The sequence below is a fragment of the Podarcis muralis genome, chromosome 2 (genome assembly GCF_964188315.1).
Source record: "Podarcis muralis chromosome 2, rPodMur119.hap1.1, whole genome shotgun sequence".
NCBI lineage: Eukaryota > Metazoa > Chordata > Lepidosauria > Squamata > Lacertidae > Podarcis > Podarcis muralis.
This window is the reverse complement of record NC_135656.1, coordinates 113,832,267-113,846,057: the sequence shown is the minus strand read 5'-3', so window position 1 is coordinate 113,846,057 and position 13,791 is coordinate 113,832,267. Positions and strand designations below refer to the sequence as shown.

Below are 13,791 nucleotides of genomic sequence, written 5' to 3'. Positions count from 1 at the left end.
TTAAGTTCTTAACCAGAGGTACCACTGTAACTGCCTCTTTGAGTGTGTCTGGGAAGGCTCCCTCACAGAGAGAAGCATTCACCACCCCACGGAGCCCATCGCCCAGCCCTTCCCGGCTAGCTTTTATGAGCCAGGATGGGCAAGGATCAAGGAGACAGGTGGTTGGTTTCACTCATCCAAACACCCTGTCCACATCCTCAGAGGTAACAGTTGGAATTGATCCCACGCAACTTGACTAGACAGGACTCTAGCACTTACCAGCCCCTGCCCTGCTCCCACGGGGGAGTCTACCTCTCTGAATCTGAGTGACTTTATCTGCAAAAAATCTTTGCAAAATCATTGCAGGAGATCATGTGGCCCGTACGGGGCCCCATTGGAGAGTTGGTTGCATTAAATTGCAAACCACCTGAAAGAGTCTCCTGCTGCTGTTTTCTGCAGATGCAATAGAGGGGGTGAAGAAGGTTTTCTTCACCTTCGCTATCGCCATTTGGTAGGCTCAACGTTGAGCTCTAACCTGTGTCCGGTCAGATTCAGAATGAGGTTTCTGCCACTGGTGCTCTAGCCGTCTCGTTGCCCTCAGATCCATGGAAAACCACGGGGCTGTCCGGGCTACATGCAATCGGAGAGGGCGCTTCAGAACCAGACAGCCAATAGCCCTGGTTAACTCCACATTCCAACGGGCCACTAGGGAATCAGCTGAAAGGCCATCAGCATGGGATAAAACATCACCTACCACTCTCTGGAAACCATTTGGATCCAATAAGTGGCCTGGGCGGACCATACAAATCAGTCTCACGTCCCTGCAGAGGGGAAGGGTTGTGGTGAAGTCCAGTTGCACCAGGAAGTGATCTGACCATGGCACTTCTTTAGATTTGCTTTTACTTAGTGGCAGATCACCAACAGGTTAGCACAAGGTCTAAGGCATGTCCGTGGCTATGAGTTGGGCCAAACTTACTCAGGGACAGCCCAATGGAGGCCATGCTTTCCACAAAGTCCCAATCAGCCCCTTGTAAGGTTGTGTCGGTGTGAATGTTATAATTCCCCAGGACAACCAAACTAGGTGTCTCCAGGAGAACATCTGCCACAACCTGAAGCAGTTGGTGCAGCGGGGAGATTGGTACAAAGGAATCCTGTACTGCCTCTATTGTTCAACTTCAAGAATATGCACTCAGAGAACTGGGTCTTCCCAATAGGACAGCTGGTGCAAATTAATGACTTCCTACAAATCACTGCAAACCACCACCCCCTCCCTGCCCACATGACTTGGGTTGCTGTGCGTAAGAGAAACCTGGTGGACAAGCAGCGGCAAGGACAGGTCCATTACTGCATACAAAAATATTCTTTTGTTTCTTTTGGGATGTCTGTTGTTAATAGGCCCAAAAAAAAACATTTCTGGTTTTTTGGGGAAAGTATGTCGTAACATTTTATTTAATTCTTCATTAATGGTATCCCAAATTTATTTAATTTTAGGGCACGTCCACCACATATGGGAGAAATTCCCTTCTTTAAGTTTGCACCTCCAACACCTTCCACTGGTGTTTTGGTTCATTTTACCCAATTTTGAGGGTTTAAGATACCATCTGTACATCATTTTTTAAAAATAATTATTTTATTGTATAACATGCTGTAAATCTTATGTCTCTTTTCCATAAGTTTTCCTATTTTTCTAAATCAATTGTATGACCGAAATCTTGTGCCCATTTGACCATGACATCTTTAACCCCGTTGTCTTTTAAGTGCCAATTTAATAATAGTTTATACATTTTGGATAAATACAATTTGGATAATTTTTTATCATTTATAATCAATTCTTTGTCTATTTCAAATAATTTTATATCAAATCCATTTTCTTTCTTGTCTTCCTCAAAAATTGCATTTAATTGATGGTATTGAAACCAGCCTAGTCCTGTATGTCTTATTGTTTCATTTTCCCCCCGATTTGGAATCTATTATTTACTTCCTCTAAAAGATCTTTATACGTCAACCAATTTGAATCCATAATTTTTCTTTTTACTGCCTCTGCCTCTATTGGTGACAACCACCATCAGGTTTGTGGTTCTAATAATTTTTTGTTCCTTTCCCAAACTTCATATAAGGCTTTCCTAATAATGTGATTTAGAAATACATTGTGGATTTTTGTTTTATTATAACCCAGGTAGCTGTGCCACCCCACTATATTATCCCAGCCCTCAATATCCAATAATTTAGTATTCTTCAAGATCATTTCTTGAGCCAGACCAGGCAGGCAGCTTCGTAGTAGATCCTAAAATCTGGCATTCCAAATGCTCCTTTGTTTTTGGTTTCTGTTAATAATTTAAATTTAATTCTGTGTTTTTTGTGTTGTTGTTTTTTGCCCTGACAAATGTATTTTGCCAAATACCTGTGCCATTCTTAAAAACAATTTAAGCCATTAAGAACCAGAATTGATTGAAAAAGGAACAGCATTTTTGGTAAAACTACCATCTTGATTGTAGAAATTCTTCCCCACAACGTGAGTTTTAATTTACTCCAGATTTCTAAGTCTTTCCTAATATTGTTCCATACCTTAATATAAATGTCTTTCTATAAATTAATGTTTTTCATGGTTATCCAAATTCCTAAATACTTTGCTCTGTTAGTAATTTTAAGTCCTGTTTCTATTTCTAACTTTACTTTTTCTTCTATATCTAATTTTTTTACCAGTTTTGTTTTTTCTTTATTAATTTTGAATCATGATAATTGTCCAAACGCCTTTCTTCTTTTCTTTTCTTTTCTTTTCTTTTTTTATAATAATTTTTATTGGTTTTCTTTCTTACAACAAATATCCATCACCATCACTCAAAATTCCTTTATCTCATCATAGTCTTTCAATTTTAACTTTCCTTCTTGTTCTATTAGTAATTCTCTGTATGTTGGCCATATTCCTTTCATTGCTGACATATTAAGTGATAGTGCTTCAATGGGTGATAGCCACCATGGAGTTTGGGGTTCCAATAATTCTTTGTATTTTCCCCATACCTTTATTAAAAACTTATTATAGTATTGTGGAGTCCTTTGTGTACTTTTGTTTTCCCATACCACAAATATGCATGCCAACCAAATCTGTTGTCATGTCCTTCCAGTTCTATTGCCTCTTCTTTCTCCAATTTAATCCAATCCCAAATCCGAGTAAGACAAGCTGCTTCATAGTAAATTTTGAGATCTTTAAGGGAAAAGCCTCCCCTTTCTTTTAAGTCTGTATTTTGTATTTTATTCTTCACCTTGTTTTTTCCAATATTACTCTAAAGCAGCCTTTTTCAACCTGTGGGCCCCCAGATGTTACTAGCAAGGCCAGAGCTCAGGGATGATGGGAGTTGTAGTCCAACAACATCTGGGGACCCACAGGTTGAGAACTGCTGTTCTAGAGGGTTTTCTGTTGTAATTATTAGATTGTCTGCTTAGGCTCTGACCTTCTAGGCCCTTTAATTCCTTCTAGTCTAGGGTCTTCTTTTATTACTTTCAAATATCCTTCCAGAAGTGTGCTAAAGAGGAGAGGAGAAAGAGGGCAGCCCTGTCTTGTTCCCTTAGAGATGTTAAAAGGTTCTGATGTTTCACCATTTATAATTAGTCTGACCTGTTGGGAATTATAAATCGCTTTTATACCACTACATATTTTCTCACCCAAACTCATCATTTCCAAAGTTTTTTGCATGAATGCCCCTGAAACATCAAATGCTTTCTCCGCATCCACCAAGATCATTGATGCCTTTTTATCCGGTCTCATTTCTAGGTATTTTATTATATCTACTACCAATCATAAAGGTAAAGGGACCCCTGACCATTAGGTCAAGTCGTGGCCGACTCGGGTTGCGGCGCTCATCTCGCTTTATTGGCCGAGGGAGCCGGCGTACATTTTCTGGGTCGTGGCCAGCATGACTAAGCCGCTTCTGGCGAACCAAAGCAGCGCATGGAAAGGCTTTTTACCTTCCCGCTGGAGCGTTATGTAATAAAATAAAAGGTCTTTTATATATAATAAGTTCATAAATGTATCAGCTAAGCACGTACATAGATACGTGGACCACGTGTCTGGAGCAGCACAGGAAGACCGTCCTGAAACCATTTTGACTCCCAAACTGACCAAATATATTCTCTGCAAGGAGGGAGGGGGTGAGGGAACCTTCCCATTGTCTCAGGAATTGGGTAATCACCGTCTCAAAAATGGCCAGACTACCAGGAAAGGCAATCAGATAAGGCATTATCAGATAACCTGGGAACAACAACAGTCAAATTTCTGTTGTAGACTGCCTTTTCTGTGATGTAGGTATGATGTTTGTGGTGATGTTTGTTTGTCTTAGGTTACACCCCTTCTGTGATGTATGTATGATGTATGGAGGGGTGGTCTTGAGCTCCAGGGAAGGGAATTTAAAAGGTCTATATAAGGGCAGGCACACCTTGGTTCTGAGGTCCTCTTCCTTTCTCCTGCGTGTGAGGGGAGCACCCTGTTGCAACAGTTCAATAAAGATCAGTCTTACTAGCTGCTTTGCTTCTCAATATTCTCTGGTTGGCTTCTTTGATTTTCTCCAACTGATGGAGAACTGGCAAAGGACTCTATAAAGGCTCTTGGTTCCCCATAAGGAAATAAGGGCAGATTTTGTTTACAACAGGTACCTCTTTATCTTCTTGCACTTTGTGCTTTCGAACTGCTAGGTTGGCAGGAGCAGAGACAGAGCAACGGGAGCTCACCCCTTCATCGGGGATTCGAACCGCCGACCTTCTGATTGGCAAGCCCTAGGCTCTGTGGTTTAACCCACAGCGCCACCCGCGTCCCTTATTGAGGACAATACGTTCTTGCAAAAGCGGGGGTTCAAAGCAGGCACAGTCCAGCTGGGGCAAGGAATGAGCTTATATTCCCCATGCACACGTTCCCTCCCTCGTCTCCCCATTGGTTGGGTGCTACAAGGTCTTCCTTCCCCCAATTATCAAATAACAGACAAGAGGCTGAACGTGGAAACAAACTTCTCCTTCCTCCTCAGAGTTGCCTCCACTTCCGGCTTCACCAGCAGAGATAAAATTGGGGCTTGGAAAGGAGGGAGGGGAGGAGGCGGGAAGGGGGGCTGCATCGTGCGGAGGTGGAGGAGGGGGCTTCTTCCTAATTAAGCCTCCTAATTAAGCGCCCTTACGTCCTGCCTCCCACGCGGGGGCTCCCATTCCCGCCCCCGCTGCCCAGGATGTCGGGTGAGTGCAAAGCCAATGGCGGGGAAGGAGGGAAGGGGCTTTGCGAGGGGGTCCAGGATGAGAAGCCCCCGGACGGGAAAAGAGAAGGGAGGAAAGGAAAGGGAGCTGTTTTCTTAAAGGGGGCCTTGAAGGGGAGGGGGGGAGAAGCTTCCTCCTGCAGGGATCTGGTGCAAAGGGAGCTGCAGGGAAGGAGGCGGGAAAGGGGAGAGGGGTGGGCATTGCTGGCCAGGATCGCCTTAATAATAGTATTAAGGACTTAATAGTAATAGGGGCTTTGCGAGGGGGTCCAGGATGAGAAGCCCCAGGACGGGGAGAAGAGAAGGGAGGAAAGGGAGCTGTTTTCTTAAAGGGGGCCTTGAAGGGGAAGGGGGGGGGGAGAAGCTTCCTCCTGCATGGATCTGGTAGAAAGGGAGTTGCAGGGAAGGAGGGGGGAGAGGGGTGGGCATTGCTGGCCAGGATCGTCTTAATAGTATTACAGTGCTACCTCAGGTTACATACGCTTCAGGTTACAGACTTTGCTAACTCAGAAATAGTACCTTGGGTTAAGAACTTTGCTTCAGGATGAGAACAGAAATCACGCAGCAGTGGCGCGGCGGCGGGTGGTCCCATTAGCTAAAGTGGTGCTTCAGGTTAAGAACAGTTTCAGGTTAAGAACGGAGCTCCTGCATGGGGGGGGGCGGGGGTTGTCGTTTTTATTTCTTACTCTGCTATGCATCTCTGTGTTTTTCTCTTGTAAGCTGCCCTGTGATCTTTGGAGGAAGGGCAGTATAGAAATGTGAAGAATAGCTGTAAAAATAGGAAGCCCTCTTGCGTTCAAGGGGGGGGGGGATTCAGACAAAGTCTCTGATCAGCATGTATAACAGGATGGGCTTAGGAGGGAATAACAATAACAGTAACATTAATTCATACTTGTAGCCTGCCCATCTGACTCCGTTGCCTCAGCAACTCAGGGCGGCTTCCAAAAACAACAACCCCAAAATTGAAAACATTGAAAACCTCCCTGTGCTGGGCTGCCATCAGAAGACTTCCGTTTTGTAGAAATGGCCTTTGAATTTAAAGAAATGCTCTCTTTAAGGAATCCCGTGGTGTAAACGTGTATGTTGTCCTCTAGGTCCAAACACATAGTAAGAGCAAGCAGTGCTCCAAAGTGCTTCTCTTGTGAACTTGCCATCTAAATTCTTTACTCCTGACCAAAGCTCCTGTTTCCCAAAAGGACTGGAGGGGGGAGGTCTCACCACTTTTTAACCCCCCCCCCCACTCCCACCTCATGGAAGGCAGAGGACGTGTTCATTCACAATCCCATGAAGTGAACGAGCTGCAGCTCCTTCCCCTCTCACTGGGCTGCAGAGGAGGAAAGGGATGGGTTTGAAGGCTCTTCCTGCCTCTCTCCCCTGAGCAACAAGAGCAAAGGGTGTTTGCAGGGCAGACCAGGGGGCAGTGAGGGCAGAGGGAGCAGTGGGCGGATCCCCCGCCTCTCCCAGGGGGTCCTGATGCAAGCAAGGGGCTTCCTTCTTCTCCATGCAAGGGCCACCCATGTGTTCAGAGCAGTCCTTTGCAGATTAACTCTTAAGTTCAAAGGGATCTACTCTCAGGCCACTAATGTACATACCATGCCAGCCTTAGGAAGGGAGGCGGGACAGGCAGGTGAAAGGAATTGCCAAAGGTGTTTGAAAATGGGTGGGGGCTCTTGGGAAGGGGGTGCCCAATTGGGGCTTCTCCAGGGGCAGCAGAATGTCTTGGGCAGGAGAATCCCTGCAGGGGCTCTGAGACTCCCTTGGCTTCTTCTTCCCTCCCTCCCAGGAAGCTGCAACTTGCTCTGTCTTCTGCGCTCCTCAGGAAGCTGAAGCTGCAAACCTAGCTGAGACTGAACCTGCAACCCTGGCCAGGATGGAAGGAGGAAGATGGACGGTTGACCTGGTCAGGCTGTCTCCCACATCCCTCCCCACAACCTCCGAGCATTCCCTCCCAGGACCCTTGGAGAAATCTGGTGAGTTCCAGGGGAGAGGAGATGGGGACAGGGATAGATGGATGGTGGAGGGAGAAAGAGGAAAAGATGGAGAGGAGACAAATGGATGGAAGTTCCTGACATTAAGGCGGAGGGGGGTGAGGCCTTCTCCAAAGCAGCTCCTTGTTTCTTGAATCCCTTTCATAAAGTAGTGGGGGCAGATATTCTTCCTCAAGAATTTTAAATCTTAGGAGTTACAGTGGTACCATGGTTCTCAAACATAAGTCTTCCAAAACCAAGGCATACTTTCCTATAGAAAGTAATGCAAAATTGATTAATCCGTTCCAGACTTTTAAAAACAACCCCTAAAACAGCAATTTAACATGAATTTTACTATCTAAGAAGACCATTGATCCATAAAATGAAAGCAATAATCAATGTTCTGTACCATAAAATAAATAAGACAGTATTGTAGATGATAAAAATTAAAATTAAAAAAAAAAAAACAAGCCACAGTCAAAAATGAAAAAGCCACACAAACAAAAAAACAAAAAATAGGAAAAAACTAAAGCACCAAATGTCACCTCAGAACACTGCAACTAGAAACAGCTTTAATATTGATGGGGGGGCTTAAATTAACCGTGTAATGGAACAAATGGGATGAAAAAAGCCTTGATTACGATGGAGAGGACTTAAATTAGCTGCTCAAGGGTAAAACAGAATGAAAAAAAGCCTTAATTAGGATGGGGGGGACTTAAATTTGCTGTGCAACAGTCAAAATGGAAGCTCAGGAGCACCTTCGGTTTCCGAGGCAAAGGTCAAAAACAGGAACACGTATTTCTGGGTTTGCAAATGATGAATCAACAGAAGCATAGAACAATCTATGGACTTCCCTTTTTTGGAAATATTTTTATTGTTTTTTACAAATGCAAGTTTCTATCAAAGACATTTATATAATCATTTCATGGGATTCTCTGAATCACATGACTTCACTCCATTCCTTTCATGGGTCCTTATATTACCGTATTCTTCGCTCCATAAGGCGTACCGGACCTTAAGATGCACCTAGTTTTCAGAGGAGGAAAACGGGGAAAATATTCTGAATCAAATGTTGTACTAAACTATTTAATAAACTACTGGTATATCAGAGTGAGACTAAGAGGGACAGGAACTGTTTGTTTGTTTAGTGTGCAGGCTCAAGGAGCCAGCGGATTAGCTGAGACGTGGGGGATTTGCGTAATTTCCCCCTCTCCCTCATCCTCTGCCCTCCAGTCCCCAGCAGCCTTCCTTTTTTACCTCCTGATTTTCACTGCGCTCGTGGCTCAGAGCTTGAGGTTGGGGTTTTTTTTTGCTGCTGGTTGCTTAAATTTTATCCTTCCCCTCCTGTGTCCTGCCGTCCCTCTGGAGCCTCATTGCTCCGTTTAGGGAGCGGGCGGACCTTCTGCAGCTGTTGCTGGCTGCGCACCACTTTTAAGAGTGCCTTCTGGCTTTGAATCACCTGCCTCCCTTTACTATTTTACTCAAGGTATTTGCCCTGTGCCTGGGGTTTTTTTTTCCATTTAACAGTTTGCAGCCTCTTCCTTCCGTTGCTTGTTTTGAGGCAGGATAGATTTGAGCAAGTGATCAGGACTTGGATTGCAGGGGATTCGCCATTAGCTGTGTAAAAGCGCTCCTCCTTGCAGCCTTCAACTTTGTTTGTACACGTGGCTACTGGTATCAGGTTCAGCATGAGCCAGTGTGGTGTAGTGGTTAAGAGTGGTAGTCTCGTAATCTGGGGAACCGGGTTCGAGTCTCCACTCCTCCACATGCAGCTGCTGGGTGACCTTGGGCCAGTCACACTTCCTTGAAGTCTGTCAGCCCCACTCACCTCACAGAGTGTTTGTTGTGGGGGAGGAAGGGAAAGGAGAATGTTAGCCGCTTTGAGACTCCTTAAAGGGAGTGAAAGGCGGGATATCAAATCCAAACTCTTCTTCTTCTTCTTCTTCTAATAAGCAGCCACTGGCAGCAATAGAATGGAGCATAAAAAGGAGTAGGGGCACTGGGACCCAGACAATGCTCAAATCTATCCTGCCTCAAAACAAGCTGCAGAAGTAAAAAGCACGCTCCCGCTCCCCTGCCCCTCATCCCGTGCGCTCCCCAGCCTTTTTTTTTTACTTCCTGGTTTTCACTTTGCTCGTGGCTCAGAGCTCGAGGTTGGGGTTTTTTTTGCTTCTGGTTGCTTAAATTTTATCCTCCCCGATCCAACCCCTCTTGTGCCCTGCTGTCCCTCTGCAGCCTCATCGCTCCATTTAGGGAACACGCGGACCTTTGCTAGCTGAGGCTCGCTGTAAAGCAAGTGAAGCTAGAACCGCACAAAGTGGGACAGAAGCCCTGTAAGCGGATCCCGCTTTGCTTGACTGACGGGAGCCACGGCTCCGGTCCTGTGCATTCGCTCCATAAGATGCACAGGCATTTTCCCTTTCTTTTTAGAAGGAAAAAAGTGCGTCCTATGGAGCGAAAAATACGGTAATTTGTCCAAAACTACATACAGTGGTACCTCCGGTTGCAAACGGGATCCGTTCTGGAGCTTGACAGATGCAAACCGGAGGACTGCTTCTGTACACGCACGCGGCACAATAAAGTGCTTCTACGCGTGCGAGTGGCAAAACCCAGAAAAATACCAGAGGGTTACGTAACACGAGGTACCACTGTATAGATACATTCTCCACAGTTCTCATTTATCTAAATTGTCCATAAACTTATTTACAAGTGATTCCTAAAGTCCAGCTAACGTTTTGATTTGCGTGCAGTAATCTCATAGGTAAATTATAAATTTCCCCCATTCTTTTTTAAAGTACTTGTTTTCTTGATTCCTGAGCTAATTTTGCCATTTTGGCAGAGTCCAGCAGTTTGGACTCGTCAAACTCATGCTGGTAGTTTCGCGAACACTATCCAACCATCTTGTCCTCTGTCGTCCCCTTCTCCTTGTGCCCTCCATCTTTCTCAACATTAGGGTCTTTTCCAGGGAGTCTTCTCTTCTCATGAGGTAGCCAAAGTATTGGAGCCTAAGCTTCAGGATCTGTCCTTCCAGTGAGCGCTCAGGGCTGATTTCCTTAAAAATGGATTGGTTTGATCTTCTTGCAGTCCATGGGACTCTCAAGAGTCTCCTCCAGCACCATAATTCAAAAGCATCAATTATTCGCCAATCAGCTTTCTTTATGGTCCACCTTTCACTTCCATACATCACTACTGGGAAAACCATAGCTTTTACTGTACGGACCTTTGTTGGCAAGGTGATGTCTCTACTTTTTCATTATATACCATTTCCCAAAATGATACTGTTATCTTACATGACCACCACATATAGCAAAAGATACCCACTTGTTCTGTACATTTCCAGCAGATATTTGAACTTACTGTATACGTTTTAGATAACTTACTAGAGTCAAATACCACCAGCACATCATTTTCATGTAGTTTTCTTTCAATGTACAGCAAGCTGTGAATTTCAGATCTGTTTTCCAAGGCCTCTCCCAATCTACCATTTGTATGTTATGTCCTAAGTCCCTTTCCCGAGAACTAAGAGTTCTTTTTGAAATTGTGATGTCTCATAACTAAAACCTTTCTTTTTGTTTATCTTAAAGATATCGTTTAGTTGATGGTACTGTAACCAGTCAGTTACAGCTTCCCTTATCTTTTCAAAATCGTTTAATTTCAGTTGGTTTTCAACTTCAGTTAACACCTCTCTGTAAGTCGGCCAATTACTTCTCATATTCAATTTTTTTCAGAGATATTGCTTCCAAGGGGGAAAGCACTTCCTGTACAGCTCATATTACACTCTGAGCTAATTCCGGTGCTTCGCACTGAATTGACTGTCCCTCTGTTTCCCACGGACAGTCCCAACATCATGTGATGTTTTCAAGCTAGCAGCTTGCAGCTGCATTGCTTCTATATCATAACATACTCTCCCATATGAATCAATGTGCACTGCGAACATAGCTTGATCCAGAGAAGAAAACAGTTGTTATACATATAACAATCCCCTGTTGTTTCAGTTCCACCCTTGGAACTACCCGCCACTGGTTTCCCCAGTGTACCTCTCTGGTTGTCTGACTTCCAAGGAATGAGTGCATCTGCATTACCTTGGCTAGGGAATGTAGTGTTACGCTTAGCAACTCCCTGTTGTGTCTTTGTCTCTGACTTAGACACAGCTTCAACCTGTCTTGAGTTGTCAACAATAGTAACACATGCAACAGCTGAGTTAGCAAACTCTTTAGAATACCTCTTGGGTGGTACACCCTTTGTAACTCTCTCGGACCTGCGTATGAGGTGCTGATCCTCTCTGCTCACTGGTTCAGTCTCAGGATTCTTTGGAGAACCAGTTCCAATAGTAAATAGTGGTTCATCCTTCACCTGTGAAGGTCTAGCCATTGTGTGAGATTTCCTCTCAATGACTGTGTCAACTGAGCTCTTTGAGTATCACTGTTACTCTCAGTACCACTGTAATCAGTAAAATCATCATCATCATCTGAATTGTCCTCAGTGGGAAAAGTGTGAACAATTACTCTCTCCTGTTCAGGAGCGCACTCTAGAAATTTTGTGAGAATCACCTGACCAGATTCAGACAAAAGTACTCTGTAGAGACCCTTTTCATAACCCACAAAAATGCCTCTAGCATTCTTTACTCCACCTGGAGCATCAGATTTCACATGAGACCCAAAAACCTTAAAATGGGCAACAGAAGGTTTTCTATGAAATAGCTTTTCAAAAGGAGAACTTCCCAAACCTTTTGAAACCTTTCTCAACCAAGTGTAACAAAAACACAATAAAGATTCAGCCCAATACTCATGTGGCAAATGTGAACTCAGCAATTGCGCCTTCATCCCATTTTGCAATTCTTTGTTCACTTGCACACAGCCACTTTTGTCCCATGTTCCTGCAGAAACAGCAGTCTTGTGCCTTATGCCTTGCTTATCCAGGAAATCCTGAAAATCTTGTAAAAGAAAAGCTGGCTTTTCATCTGTGAAAAGACAATCAATGTTAGCATCATAAACATTTTTAACTTTGTCACAAAACTCTTTAAACCTTTCTAAGGCTTCTTGTGGTTTCTGCAATATGTATAACCACATAATGAGAGAAATAATCCACACACACAAGATAATATATTGCATTGCCTCTAGATGGTGCTAGAGGACCAATCACATCAGCATATACTCGCTGAAAAGCTTTAGTTACTTTCGTCGCCTTCTGGACGTCCTTCGTCATACCTGCAAAAGAAATCATGTTGGACTCAGATGCATTACAATTTATGCAATCACTTTGATCAAAAATCAACAAATACAGTTCATCTTTCTCTCTGGCAGACAGATACAGCTCTCCATCTTTGAAGATTTTGCAGCTTTCTCTATCATAGGACAAAATCAGTCCTTTCTTTGTGATCTGCGAAACACTCAGCAGATTGAACTTTGAATCAGGAACCAAATAGACATTGTTTATAGTCAAGTTCAGACTCTCAAGATACACAGTTCCAAACCCGGTTGCTTCCAGCTCCTGGCCATTGGCCTGTTTCACAGTGAAGCTTTGCTTCTTAAACATTGAAAACAGTTCTAGGCGCAACGTCATGTGTTGCGTGCAACCAGTGTCAAGAACAAAAGCGTTCTCCGTTGAAAATTTGGCTTTTGTTGACAGCAATGCTTTTGCAGGTTTCACCTGGGACTTGGTACGACTTTTGCCTGACGCCTCAGGCTTTGCAGAGCTCCCCTTAACTCCTTTCTGTTGACGTGGCTTCTTATAATTCCGCTGAAGATGCCCAGTCTGTCCACAATTGTAACAACGGACAACGTTCAAAGCAACAGCCTGTTCTTCACTAGCAGTAGCAGTGGGGGTGTCAGAACTCCGAGCTTCTGTCCCCCTGTCTTTGACATCTATTGCAGCAAGTCTGTCTCTCATTCAAAACCAGGGCACAAATTCTTTCCACCGTAAGATCTGCGGCAGGTAGAGAACCCAGCTGACTTGCAACAGTTTTATAAGTCCGATTAAGGCTGTTAATAATCATGAAGCAGAATATCTCTTCCTCTAGAGGGAAATTGCGTTGCGCCATCTGCTGGCGTAAGAATTTCATCTCTGTCAGATGCGCTTGGACATCTCCATCAGGGGCTAGCCTTAGATTGGTCAGCTTTTCAAGATGCAGCAACGCTGAAGAACCAGCATCTCTTTTATGTATTCTATGCAGCGTTTGCAAAATCTCATACGCATATTCCAAATCCTGAATATGCACAAGTTGATAATCAGAGACACATAGAATTATGGCCGTCCTGGCTCTCACATTCTGTGAATTCCAACTTGGCGTTGGTGCAGCAGGGATGGGATTATCAATCACCCCAAAAATCCTCTGATTCTGAAGCAGGGCTTTCATTGTTACAGACCATAAGGAATAATTGCCATTAGTCAGTGGAGGTGGGTAAGGTAAGCCTCCCCCCTTCTTGGTATCCATTTTGAATCCAAGCCTCAGCTCTCACTCTCGAGCCTGTAAAATCCAAAAGTCTATTGGGTTGTTTACTGCCTTGCACCTGGCAGCTAAGCGCAGGCTGCTTCAGAAAATCCCTCCAAGAGCAGTGAGATAATAGACAAAACACCAGTGTTTTTCCAGCCTCTCACAGTCCCAGCCTCACTTG

At 44.2% G+C, this 13,791-nt stretch overlaps 1 protein-coding gene across 1 annotated transcript in view; it reads left to right on the top strand.

The window, feature by feature from the left end:
* Positions 1-13,791, top strand: part of LOC114592407 (uncharacterized) — a 73,131-nt gene that overhangs the window by 30,536 nt on the left and 28,804 nt on the right. Inside the window, 1 exon segment of the mRNA XM_077923560.1 lies at positions 6,997-7,180. Within this exon segment, the coding sequence (XP_077779686.1) occupies positions 6,997-7,180 (184 nt within the window).